Source organism: Gasterosteus aculeatus, chromosome 3, assembly GCF_964276395.1.
Source record: "Gasterosteus aculeatus chromosome 3, fGasAcu3.hap1.1, whole genome shotgun sequence".
Lineage (NCBI taxonomy): Eukaryota > Metazoa > Chordata > Actinopteri > Perciformes > Gasterosteidae > Gasterosteus > Gasterosteus aculeatus.
The window spans coordinates 9,156,491-9,171,272 of record NC_135690.1 but is presented as its reverse complement, the minus strand read 5'-3'; the positions used below and the strand labels follow the sequence as shown (position 1 = coordinate 9,171,272).

Here is a 14,782-nt window from a genome sequence, read left to right as displayed (position 1 = left end):
TTAGCATCGTTTGACAGCTTTAACACAGGGTCCGACAATTAGCATGCTTGTTTTTAGGCAGCGTGAAGACAGTTTTAGAGTAAAAACATGTCATCAGTGTTGATAAGGTCACAATGTAGAGAGCTTTTGCAAAAAAATACAATGTTGTAAAAGAGTTAAATGAACACTTTTCCGACATCATATTTACACAAAAAAGCATTTATTGAAAGCATTCATTTAAACATTAAGCTTCAGACACTAATTATTTCTTGCATTGTTTTCATGAGTGTCAAGCTCATACCGTATTCTATGTAGAGCACTATACAAATGTGGACACACGTACACATCCCGTACTTAAAAAGACAGGAAAGTGTATTCATCATATTTGAAACAGAGAAGTTAACGCTTCACTGATTGATGTCCGTTACTCCCAGTAAACGGGGACAGAACACAGAAAGCCATTGTGGGGGGAGAAAAAAGCACCACACACCCAAAATATAATGATCGACAAGTTCTGTCTTATTGACAGCGATGTAAATACACCCACAAAACAATAAGAAACACTGGTTGACTCACTTGTGGGATTTCTTCCAGTCGGCCCCGGAGGGTCCGGCCCCACAGTCGTAGGCCTGGATTATGAAGGTATATTCCTTCTGGCTCTCACAGTCCACAGGGCCACTGGCCTGCAGGACCCCCTCTCCTGATGTGCGGTTCAACACCACAGCCTCAAATGGAGCCTCCTCGCCGTAGATCTTAAAGGCACAAATCTCCCCTGAAAGGACACGGACACATGCAGACATTTATGGGAGCTTTTACTGAGGTGAGGATGCTATCTGTGTTTTAGTCCTCTCTGCAGTAGTTCATGTCTTAAGCAGGGATTCGTGTTCAATTTCTTCTTCGGGTACAATTTGTGAGAATGTCACCAAAAACGTCTTATTCTCCTTTTGTGAATATATGTGTTATATCCACCAATCAGTCAGTTGGGAGAAAATTGACCAAAAATACAAACAAAAACACTGTGGTGACATTAAAAGAAACGGAGACACAAATATCACAGAATATTAATATGAATTAATTAATATTATATATTTTTACCACAACACCTCGAGCACACTTTGAATTTAAGCCTGCGTTTTATTTCTGGACACGGTGATCTTTCTCAGCACGAGCTGCTCTCAGAATAAACACAATATACAGCTCCTGGGGTGAAAGTGTGGAGGAAACTAATTTCTGATACGTGTCAGACTGTGCCAGCCCAACAAAAGACCCGGCCTGCAGAGTGCTCCACCATACGCACTGAGCGCATGGTGTTTGCACCTGTGTGTAGATCAAGCTGTGGGTCTCGATTCGTCTGTGCAGTTTATCCCCCTGCACGAGTGTTCATTTCAGGGATTTGGAAAATCTCTTTGCGCAGTGAACAAGAAGCTGTGACCCTGTGTTGGCTGACGTCCCTGAAGTCTCTTAGAACATAGCAGGACTGAGAATAAGCAATAAGCACCGTCTACAAACAAACGGGAGCATATTTGGTCTTCGAGCTGACCGAAGGGAGAGGGATCTGGTTTGAAAATGCCACTGATTGTAATATAGGAGCCCTCACACATAAATGTTTACTTGTGTCGGGGAGCGGTGAAAGGTACTTCCACTTAGCAGTTGGGGGACGGATGCAAATCCATTTTACGCTCCATTTGTTGTGGCAAACTCATTTTTCTGGATCGCATTTAACAGGAGAACGCAACAGACTCATGGAGCGGAGGAAAGGGGGAGAGTGAGGGATGAAGAGGGGGAAGGTCATGTGCCAATGTATATGTAAATAAAAATGACAGACATTTCAGATGGATTCCAGCTGTGGCAGCAAATGTGCAGACACATGCACACTTTATTCCCCTCCACTTAGTTTGCGTCTCAGCAGCTTCAACCTGAGGGAACAGGATTTTTTTCCGTGTTGTGGTGAATGGATGACGTGAATTCTAATATTTTGGCCTTTATGCACCAGCAAAGGGGCTCGTTTTTATCATGGATTTTTGCTTCGTGGAGTTTAACAGCACAACTGAAACGTTGTCACAGGGAACCAAAACAAATGCATCTATTCCAATCATGAGAAACAGTAGCTGTTGCTTCTCAACATTGATGGATTCTCACACAAACCTCTTTCACAACAGACTTTTTAACAAAGCAGCAACAGCACCGGTGTTTCTAAAAACATTAACAAGCTCCGTGTCATTTAAAGCTCCTCGGTACGCAAGCCAGCACAATCCAATATTTTGTTACGGTTATTCTTCAGACACTTTATGTCAATCAACCAGTCATCAATAATTTTGCAATCAGTTCCAAAATGTAATGACACAGTCCGAGTCTGAGTATCTACGGACTGGACTATCTGAATAAAATGCAGGTGAACCCTCATTGTAATCTGAACAGGGCGTGAAAGGGGCAGGAAGAACCGTTTTGAAATTACAGCCCTGATCTTCTGATACAAAATCCCACACTATAACTATGCCAACGGGCTCTTTAAAACCACGAGAAGACCAAGTAGACAAAAGACAAAGGGATCGTGACCTGTGATTTAAATTCATCCGCAGGTTTTGGGGGCGACTCCCACATGTTGCCAGGAAGACAATTATGTAAAACAGACAGGCTGCTTAAATCCTTTGGGTTAGAGGAGAGGCGCAATTGTGTCTCATCAGCATAAACATGAAAGAACACATCATGCTGTCCAATAATGTTCCCCACGGGCGACATGAGTGGAAGAACGACACCTTCAATTTATATCCGTGAGTGAAGAGCAAGTACTACGACAGGAAACGTGACTGTTCCCACGGGATGAACGCCCTTGCATTAGGGTTGTGATTCTCTGACCCGCGCAGCAGAATATAGGGGGTGACTTTTGTGTACTGAGATACTCCCAGTGAGTCAAGCCTCAACAGAGAAAGAGGAAATTCAATCATGTTAATTCCTCTTCTTAATCAAATCCTGCGACTCCATCTGTTTCGTCTGTGCCCGTATGTCTGTCTCTGTGTAGAGCATTAGAAGTATCAAGACTTGACCGTATTTGTGTGTGTGTTTGTGTGTGCGTGCTTGCGTGCGTGTGTGTGTGTAGTGAGGGGAACTGTAAGACCTTGATTAAAGGGAGTTTCTAGTATCGGGCGGTTTTAAGCACGGATTCCTTCACTCTGCTGCCCTCAGTCCTGTGATCACACTCCAGCTCCTCTTGTTTACTTAATCACTGGATTAAACTGCATCTCCCTGACAGACAGATACTCCATAAACACACAAGCATAGACATGCATATGCAATATGCATAAATGAGTTCAACACTTGATGCACCTGAGCTCACACAACACACATTTTTTCATGGTAAGTGTTAAAAATAGATAATTTTATTCATGCAACAGCCTCGTATTTCAGCTAGACAGCATTATATTAAAAATATTAATTTGATTTCCACCATGAGCTCTAAATACCTCAGTGACTCTGGAGCACATAGTTACGTAGGAGCAAACAACGGCATGTGTCTTCTTTTGCTCTGGAGCTCCAGTCATTCCAGCTTCATCTATGCTAATTTCTCAGAGGAAATACAATTTCAAAAACAAAACAACATGAAAATGTTTGCATTGTTATGACAACGCAATTCAAATTTAAGTAAAAATTAGTTTCCAAAAGCTCCAAATGAGAATAAAAAGGCTCGTCTTTGGAAATGGTAGAAAAATATGTCATCATTCATTCAACTAGCTAGATGTATTAATGACTACAGCTCTCTGGGAGAATTATCAAAGAATATGAAAGAAAAACCTTTTGAAGGGAAGACATTTATTTCAATTGATCAATGTAGTATTTTATTCAGTTACATAGCCTTGTTTTTCATAATTGCATAATCCAAATAATATTATATATTATATTATTGAGAGAAAAAGGCATGCTTTGCTCCAAATGTAAATGTAATTTTATGTGTGAAATGAAATTTGAGTTTTGAATTTTATAAATAAAAATATATATACTTAATATTAAAAATACAATATATTGCTTATTTATCAAGGTATAACACTTTTTGTGAGCATATAAATGAATTAATCTGCAGAAAATCTTTTAATCTACCATTGGACCAAATATTGTCAAAAAATTAAATAAATCTATGTTAACACATGATTTTTGTTCTCCATTATTTAGTCTGCAGGCAGTCGAAATGCAAAAGCCTAGTTCTTTATACACCGCATGTGTGTGTGTGTATTTGTGTGTGTCTCCGTGCATGCGTGCATGCATTTGTTGAGTGGCGCAGTCACAGCAGGTTTGCAGTACGTTAAAGAGAGACACGCTGGAGCTATTCATCACGGTCGCACTGGGCTTCCTAGGAACGCCGGCCACTTCCTAATTGCATTTGGGAGATTGTCGCACTATCCACTTGACCTCAGGGTGACAAATCAACGGCTCACCCAGTCAGGAGGCACAGACACACACACACTTTACTGCTTACCACTGGCCGCTGAAACCCTGGACGCCACAATCTAGGAATGAGGAGAATTCAATATCTCAGACAAAACACATTCATTCTGCTGGGCGCTTCGGTGGTCCGCTATGCAATTTGACAATTAGTGTTAATTGCAGCCTCTGAAGTTGTGGGATTAGAATTCATCGGATGAGCTGTGGCTGTCAGGGTTGCCTGTCAATTGGACGGTTTGAAGATGTAGTTGTGTGACCTAAATGTTGAAGAGGAAAGCTTTTAGCCTGTAAACGTACAACCGATCTGTATGGCTGGAGTATTCAGAGTGAATGAAGTCAGACCGCACAGCGAATAGTTAAATAAAAGGCTACTTGAGACTCAAACATTGCAGGGTCGGGTGTAACGACTGGGAGATGACTCGCCTCAAGCTAGGTGCTTAACCACATAACTTGCCTGGGAAAATGTATGAACCGAAAACGGAAAATACAAGCAGGAAGTTGTTGAACAAAGTAAGTTGTGCGAACTGTCCGTGGAGTCAAACGTTGGACCACAAAGCTTAGTTTGTCCCCTCAGCTGAAAAATGCAGAGGAAGAGAACCCCCCCCCCTCACCCCAATCAAATGGGGGGAAAAAACATCAGGTAAATTATGGGGAACACCGCTGACATGTAGGACAGAAGAGGTCAAAGTGAGTGGATTGAAAGTGATTGAGATGATTTGTTGCAGGAGATGAAAAAAAGAGGAGCAAACTCGTGTGAGGCAACTAATGCAGGACTGAACACCGCCATCCACCTCTTGAGTAGCTCAGGCTGCTTCCACCGCCTCTTTCCCACCTTCTCATGTTGCCTCTCATTTCCTCCGTAGCATGTGTCACAGTGGACAGCAGCGATTCCGCTCTTAACACCCGGATGCACAGCTCGACCGTCACCCTGCCTCTGACGCATCTCGCACCACTCTTTCTCGTTTCCCACCTTCCCCCCGCCGCCGTTCCACAGTCAGCTGCTGCTCGCCACAGATGAAACGACCCTCTCCGTCTACTTTCACCGGGCGCCTTCACAGCATTTCATGAGTAATAAAAACAATAATATTTCTGATTTTGGCACCGCTCGTTGGCCGGGACGATGTTTGTGACTTTTCATTATTTGGGAGATTCCACAGGAGACAGGAAGCACTCTGCATCATTTGCATAATGTTCCTTTGACCACTCTCTGGGCTCTATCTGCTCCCCTCCACAACCCTTTCATACCCGTCATAATCCGTTCGTTATCTTTTCAACAGTCACACCTCTCCTCTCATAAGTGACATTCACACAATTGGGGTTCTTTTCTTTCTACATTTTGGACCCCCCCGTGTTGCTGGCATCGTTGGGTCTGAGATAATCACACACTGCCAGGTACAGCGGGGAGTCGCCATGAGCCTCTGAGCTGTAAATGTCAAAGTGTCTCTGACTATGACCTCTGTCAGCCCACCAGCACAAAAAGAAAAGAAGGATACGGCCCACTGGTTTATAGGAGACACATACTCACACACACACACACACACACACACACGCATGCACATTGTCATGCACATGGCTCACTGCACACAAACATACAAATACACGCACAGTCACACACAGAAAGTCGTGACAGATATATGCATAGAAATATACACAATATACACAATAAAAATGAGGTGAGACTGAGAGAAATTGATAAAAAAAAAACATCTGCAGAGGATGTAATGAGCAGTGTAGTTTTGATTTGCAGTGGAGGTTAAAACAACCTAATCTGTCATCTCTCATTGATCTCTGCATGCTACTTATGTTTCTCATAACAGACGGCAGGCAATAGCTCGTGCATGCGCCGCTGTCATGTTCGATCGTTTGTCAACCCGCCAGCTGAGGAAGGTGTCTCGTTGTTTTTTAGAGAGAATTCCATTCATTTGTAAAGATTTCCTACCCTGAGTCACAGCGCGATTCTGGAAAACATCGGCACACCGAGAACTCACATTTAAACCGTCTTAGGTTTGACGCAAAGCAGACGAGGGGATGAAGTATTTAACCCCAATATTTCTTATGCATTTTACTCTACCACACCAGCTTATTGTCAGCAACCATGTGAACCTCTCAACAGCTGTGATAAAGTGATATTACACAAACGGTCAACCAAAGGTCGGGAATAGGTTGGTATTGTGTTCCTCCGTGGTTGCAATGGGAATTAGAGAATCATAGATAAGGGAGTCCCCCCCTCACAGATTTTTTCATTTGGACTTTATTCTCATTAGCGCTCTCACAATTAGCAGTGACAAAGAGACCCTGAGGGGTGTAACACTAGATTAGAAACCTGTGACAGAATACTAATAACACGTGTGTAAATTAGTTCAGAAGCCGCGGGGCTTCAGAGCTCAAGGCAACATGCTTTAGATACGATGGCCAATGCAGCAACATATCTTTATTAACTCTCTATTTATTATATCGCAATACCTGTTGCTCGAGCAAAATACGCAACGGGAATTTGATCCTTATTATTAAAAACTATAATTAACAATGTTTCCAGATTCCACTTTAAAGACCGGCATATGGCATTTAATTGCTCTACTATCACTCAATGACACAAACGCATGTTAACGATGATCTCTTCCTCCACATAACGCATAATGTCCGTTGTCGTCACAGACGGGCGGCGGTGAAACTTTTCTCGCACCCCATTCGGCCTCGCAGTGACGCTCAAAACAGTTAACGGACATTGTTATGTGTATTTTGAAAAGTAATTTCCTGCTACAGCGGTCTGCCGGAGCAGCGCCAGGAGAGCGGCTGGGAGTGTGCGTTAGCTGCAACTATGATGCCCCACATCCGCAACTCTGTCACTCGTTCGGAATTGCCTTTCACACGTTCTGGCACTTTTGGAAAAGTTAGCACTGGTGTTTTTTTTTTTTTTTTTTGTCCGGATGGCTGAAACAACGTGAAGACGCAGATAAATCTTATTTCAATTGCTGTCGGATCACGTTGAACCACTTCAGAGGTGCTCGAGCTCTGCACCGCGATTGGTATTCAAAAATGTGGCCAAAACACACTGAGCACGGCAGGAAGAGAGTAAAGCGCGTAAAAAGGAAAAGGTGAAAGACAGAGAAACCTGTGCATTATACCTGCATGTCCTATTACATGGCTATTTCTGTCTGGGTGTACAATTACCTCGACATGAAAAATGTGTCAGTAGGCACTGAGATACGGATGGCTCAGGAAATGTATATTACCATTTTTGGTACCCGTCCAACATTTGACCTTGAAAAACACAGACTCCCTAAATACGCTTGCAGCATACATGTAAACACCATGTAAACTGAGTAATTGCCTTCACGCTGCGTCAAGGGCAGTCTCTCTCCAGGCCCTCGGCCGCCACGCGCTGCCCGTGTGTGGGCCCGCTGACATGACAGCTCGTTCCTAGACACTATTAATGACGCAGCTCTCCTCTTCTAGCGCTGACGATCATCCATCAGCCAGAGAAAGACCAGCCATCAATCTTCCCGCCGAATTACAACCTGCTGCATAAGACATAAAATAGGGTAATGGGCTGAAAATGAGCCAATTACAATCATTACACCGCCGTAATTGACCCCGGAGACCCGTGTCCAGCAGTACACACTCTGCCTTAAGGTCATGTGTGTGTTTGTGTGTTTCAGGCACTTAATTAGGAGGAGATTGGAATCTAATTGATTGAACAGCAGCAATCAAACAGTCGACTGGTGGTAAACTGGGAGCATTTTGGTGAAATGAAAAGCGATGATTTTAAACATGGAAAAAAAAAATAGAGGGGGGAAATGTAAATGAAAAAAAAAAAGATTTGAGTGAAAAATTGCTGTCATGACCACAAAAATAAAGTATTCTAATCATGGGATCAATGCTGGCAGAAGCAGAATAAGGATGTAAAAATACATTTAACAGATCGACAGGGACATAAAGAGAGTCCCCAAATTCACAAACCTGTAGTATCAGTTAAACTGAGAGGGCCTTTGCTTTGAAGTATATCCAGAACAATCATTCAGCCAGATTGAGCCAGATTTTAAAACACCCTTCAATAACAACCACGCAACCGCATCCACTCTTGTATGGAAGAGGAAAGTAGTATTCAAAAACAGACCAGTACGTTACGGGGGGGGGGGGGGGGGGGGGGGTAATTCAAAAAGTACAACGGTGAGCCATGGAAATATCTCCTCGCACACCTTGTTGAATGACCCGAGGAGGTAAATTAAACCCATGAACGCTTTTCCTTCACTCTTTACAGGTGGCGGCAGGTATCTGTATCATCTGTGCCTCTAATTGGAATGATGCCCTCCCACAACCACGCCAGGCAGATCTGCTGGGGCGGAGTTTTAACTCTTGACACAGCTCCGTGAAAAATAGTAGCTCCATTAAAACTACTTTCTGTCCTCTAAAAAGTCCCTCGGGACCGTCTGTCCCCCAGCAGCTCCCTTCCAAACAGCGGGTAAATAAGCTGATCGACTGTGTGCGTCATCTTAATGAGTCTGGCCCGGAGCTCCGCATCATTAATTACAATCCAGGTTGACGTGTGGCTGTGATAAGCAACGTGACGGGATGGAGCTTGTTCAGGTTAAATGATATGCTGCTTCTCTCACAAACAAAAGAGTGATTTTATTTCCTTCAGCCTAATCCATTTTATGAAACATGAATATTAATAGCTTAAAAAAACCCACGTAGCCTTATATGTATCCGTCTCTCTCTCGCTGTAATAGCATTGAATAATATTCTGTTCATCTATTTCACCATTTGACTTAAAGGTTTTGTGAGAAATAAAGAAAAGAGTTGATTTCCTTGTTGCATGAACATTGACAGGTTTATGCACAAATAAAACCATTGTCTTGGATGAGCGAGGTGAAGTTTAAAGTGCTAAAGAAAGTTTGGTAAAGAGAGGCTGACGTCGGTAGGAACGGAAAGGATAGAACAACAACGACGACGAAGGCCTGAGTCCTTTCTAACGGCGAGGAGGCGACTCTGCGTGGCTCTGATGTCGTACACAGGTCCAAAACCCAGATTATCTTATTTTATGCTCACATGAACAAGGCAAATGGAGCGAGGCAGATATGTAAATTGTCCTTTAATTGGCCTGTCAGGATATTGAGGTCCTGTCAAGCTACCGTCAGAGAGAGAGAGAGAGAGAGAGACAGAGAACACAGAGAATTGCTGGATTAGTTTCAGCTGCCATTCACTGCACATTCCATTAAGTCATTTGTGCTCACATTAGGATCCCGGGTCAGTGCTCAGTATATATCCTTGAAGAGCGCGTTATTTCAGCCTTCATTCTGAGAAGTCTATCTCATCGCCAGCTCATACTTTCTATCGGTCGAACTTTACTGACTCTGCCAGCAAACGGGTTCCATTGGCTTCCCTCCTCTGCTGATGGCACGGACGCATTTAAATGCAGCGCAGGTGACAAGAAACTAAACTAAGACAAAACGTGAAAGTTTGTGTCCTTCTAATTCAACATTAGGTCAATCTTAATTTTTTAAAAATCAGTCAGTGGGTGTTTATCAACACATGTATTAACACTACAACTGTAGTAGTTTATAGAATAGTTTATTTTATTCAGTAAGAGTTTACTGTAAAATATACCTTTTTCCCCACAAATGTTTTGCCCATCAAGCTTTTTGAGCTCACTGTGTGCTCGTCAAGCATTTATGTTGTTATGGTACAATGGTGAAATGCGTATACGGGGGTCGGACCCACAGCACATATTTAAAAGGAGCTTAAAATATGTGATTTGTGTGTATGAAATGATACCTTTTCTATTTAACAAAGAAACTGGAAAACTGTTTTAGGGGATTCACTATAACCTCATAGACACAAACACACACACAAAGCCTTAAGCTCATTACAAGTGAACACACACACATAAAGAGCGAAAGCATTTGAGAAATGCACGCGGTGTCAAGAAATGAGAGACTGATCCTGTGCAGAATAGAAGGGGGGGTGGGGGTGTGGGGGGGGGGGTGTGTGGGGGGGGGGGTAATAGGGTAATAAGGGACAGGATTCTGTACTCCGCAAAATCAATCAGAGGCTAAAAGGTTGTTTGGCGCTGTGAGCAACTTGACAATGCATTGATGACGGAGCTCCAGTGGAGCATTACTGGACAAGTAATTACTCCGACCATCCTATATGGATCCAATTAGATCATCCTCCACCGCCGAGAAGCACGCTGATTCCTATCATACAAATGTCTTTCCTCGTTGGACAGCGTGTTCCCACAGAACAATACCAAGTTGTTGGAAGTGGCTAACGGCTAGTTTTTCATTAGATGAGTTATATAACGTATGTAAAAAGAAAAGCAGATGCGCGCAGTGTATTCCTGAGAGCTACACAATCCCTCCTCCTGGTGTTTAAATTGCCTCATTGCTTAAACTTTAGTTTAGTTTAAAACCAGACGGACAATCAGTCTCAGTTGAGCGTTTCTCAACTCATTAATGCAAAAAAGAGGGTTGACATTTTGGCAATATTGAATAAGGTCATATACATTTGTCTTCAGCTACACATTGCATACAAAGGAAAGGAGCCTTAAAAACCCTGTGAGAGACTAATGGGCTCTAAAGGGGATGGAGACGCTGTCGTCCTTTACAGCCTCGTGGCAACCGAAGGCGGGATTAAGCAAATTTCAACATTCACAGAGGCAGTTTACAAAAAACATGAGCTCAGACAAAAAGACACACACACACACACACACACACACACACACACACACACACACACACACACACACACACCTGCAGGTCAACATTTCACCACTTGGTGTATCAATTATCTACATTTTTTTTACTAGTGCTTAACTCTGCAAAAGGCAAAATGGATAAATGTGCAAAGACAAGTTTACAATCTGATGAAATCATTTCCTGCTTTCTATATACGTCTTTTTCTCTCATCTCTTCTTTGTAGAAATGTGCCATCATGCTGTTCCTGTGCAGGTTGAACAGATTTTGTCCCGGTAGCATCGTTACTGTATGAAAAAAAACAAGACAATTCTAAATGAGCATCGAACATAATCAATCACTGCATGGTGTTAATTATCACTGGAGAAGGTTTTGCTGAGCTGTGAACCACTTCCTGTTCATGTGTTCATAGCACCAACTAGCATAACAAGATGTCTGATTTTCTGACATCATGATGCATCGAATTCTATTGAATTCAGATGGGATTTTTTTTTGTAACCCCTCCGTTTTAGTTACGAAGCAATAAGTAAGAACTAACCATAACTGGTGTTGGTAAGGGGGGCAAAATCACAATCTAGTGATTGACTGAATGTCCTCGGCCACATTAAACTGAAGTCATGAATCCGTGCTAACAGATGGATACTACGGCTGATCATTTGTCCCCCTGCGTCTGCTGAACTTTAACATAAACACATGATCTTCATCTCTTAAACCTTTTAAAGCCGAATGAATACCAGGAGGTGATACTAATGCACCGGAGAAACGAATGCCGCAAATATGAATTCATATTTAGTTATATTCACTTGTGAGGTAAATCTGCTGTACTTTGACATTTCATTACTGCAAATGAAATAATTTAATGGAATTAACATTTGGGAAGTAAAATGTCACCCCCTACAATGATTTGATCACAAAGCCTTGAAAGCCCTTCATGTCTAAACAACAGGCCCTGCAGAGAGAACGAGCGGCGAGCTAACCATCAGGAGAGGGGCGAGCCTGCGGATCAGATGTGAGGTCACGAGCAGAATCAATAAGAACGTGTCATGGTGAGAGGAAGTCGGCGAATGCGTGAAGAAGTGCAAATGAGGATGAGCCCTGATGAAGGAGGAGAGATAGAGACAGCGAGGGAAACCAGAGAGTCACAAACCAGACTCTGACCCCCGAGGGAGGAAAATAAAAGGGCGAATGTCTCTGTCCTGCTGGGAGAAACCACAGTGAGATGGGTGTGGAGACGTAGTGCTGGACCATATGTCCTGAGGCAAATAAGAGATATCAATACACCCACCATGACACTTCCATGAGAGCCGGTCCTCCGCTCAAACAGAAAAAATGAAGCGGAACACCAGAGTGAGGAGAGAAGACGTTTCAAAGGCGTCGCCTATTTGTGCGTCCACTCCGTAGCATCGTACCATCGGCGCATTAGAGAATAATGCAGTATCATTCCATGAGGGATCTGTGTGAGTGGTGTATCATAATACTGAACATATCAAATGCAAGCTGGTGCAACTTTGATCTTCAGTCACAGGATCGGCGAATCGATCCCCGGTCAATGTTGCCGGCCTCTTCCATCAGTGTATCAATGGGCGTGAAAGACCAGCAGTATGGAAGTGCTTTTAGTGGTTGTAGGACCAAAACAAAGAGATGAAAGACGCATTGAGCTCAGATGAAGTGCCGAGTCGGGTACGAGATCATCACAGTGGCCGAACGGCGAAATACGATTGGATATTCATGCAGGTCAGCGAGACTTGCACCACTATTACCTAACGAATGAGCACCCAGAAACCCCCAAAAACAGCTCCACAAAGGCAGGAGGACAGCGAGCAGGAAGGAGAGAGACGGGCGGGCGAAGTGATATGTTCCTCTCTACCTCGGGGCACACGGAGACCGACCTGCCTGGTTTGATCAGGGTGTCCATTCAATACTCTGGCTTATCCTTTGATGATTCATTTCTTTCTATTCCCCGGCTGTATCTCTCTCTTCTGCTCTCACTCACACACATGCTGCATGATCCCTGTTCCCTGTTTTGTGTCTGCGTTCCTCGCTTTGCTCCCTCGTTCTAACTTTTTTGTCTTCTGGTTTACTTCATTTTTTTGGCTGGATGGTTACTTTCGTTGGTCTCTTTTTTTGTCGCCATGCTGCTCCTGTGCAGATGAAAGATAAGTAGGCTGCTGTTGTCATGGCAGCATTGTTTCTGTATGAAAGGAAAAGGCATCGGGAAGTGAGGACTTGTCTGTCCACCAAGCAGCTCTAATTATTTTTAAGCTACAACTTCCTTTTTTACGTCTCCATGCAGCGACTGTCATGATGTGATTGGTCCTGACTCGGCAGCAGGAATATGAAGACGTTTCACTCACAATTAGTCAACAATCCATCATTGTGACTCATAAACAATCAGGGATGACTTCAGGCATGATTATGATTTAAAATATCCAGCTAAGCAGTAGCTTAAACCAGTGACAATGAGGTTTGTTTTCATTTTCTTACATTACATTACGTGTCATTTAGCAGACGCTTTTATCCAAAGCGACTTACATTACACTTTAAACCCACGGCTTTTTTTTTCACATTTTTGCCCGGGGAGCAATTAGGGGTTAGGTGTCTTGCTCAGGGACACTTCGACATGGAACAAGGGGCAGCCTGGAATCGAACCACCAACCTTGTGCTTCCCAGCACACCTTCTCTAACCCCTGCGCCACGACGACCCCTTACAACAATACCTAACTGGATTATGACTGTTTGGTGATAACATGGTTACTGGTACTGGCAAAAATGAAAAATATGTCTATTTTTTTTTGCGTGTTTCTAAGCACAGGAACAAGATGGAGGATGGAAGAAACTTTCTAAAAGACAGAAACTACGGAAGCTATGAAATATATCCTGTTTAACAGGAACAGGACATTCCAACCTGCTTCTTTGAACATCAAGTGATGAATGGAGTGTTCTGGTCTCAACATTGTGGGTCACTTCACTTGATCAGACTACATTTGTTTGACCTCTGAGGTATTAGAGAGCCCTCAACATCCCAAATCCCAATTTTGGCCTGACGCCGGCTGCATTTTGATCATAATCAAAGCCAGTAATGTAGTAAAAAGGTCTTGCAGCTTTTGTGTTCTCACTTCTAAATATGTATTTTCATCAAAAGTGTTACAATTGCAATTCTAGTTCTAGTATTACAATTCTGTTAAAAGGCAGGTTCGGGACTGAGAACAGACCTGCAATCGGCTGTGTCCACGTGGGTTTGTTCCTTCATGTATCAATGAAATAACATTTTTTTTAAACTGCTGCCAAAACATTCCACAAAACATAATGATAGATGCACCTCAAACATGCTTCCTTTTATTTATGGTATTGACATTAGAAGAATGGGCCTGAAATGTTTCACATTATTGGCTCGAGGCAGTTTATTGATATAAAGTCTAAAAACTGTTGAAGAGTTATGGCCATAAATGTGAGCTGAACATACAGGGCTGTCATTTTATTGACATTTCGACCTTCGCATAAGCGTCTGGTTGAATAGATGGCGTTTAATTCTAATCCATGCAGCCGTCTACGCTGATCACATAATGGCTCTCTCTTTGGATAGCTGCAACCGAATCAATCAAATCCATTTTCTTCAGTCCTACGCCTACAACTGCAGCGGTTGTGTATTGGGCAAGGCTGTCTGAGAGGACCGA

The 14,782-nt window shown here is 43.0% G+C and overlaps 1 protein-coding gene across 1 annotated transcript in view; it reads right to left on the bottom strand.

Annotated features, from left to right (window-relative positions):
- The window catches only part of clstn2a (calsyntenin 2a), a 91,025-nt gene that overhangs the window by 29,221 nt on the left and 47,022 nt on the right, over window positions 1-14,782 (bottom strand). Inside the window, exon 3 of the mRNA XM_040171074.2 lies at window positions 556-751. Coding sequence (XP_040027008.1) covers window positions 556-751 — 196 coding nt within the window. The remainder of the gene's footprint in view (window positions 1-555; window positions 752-14,782) is intronic.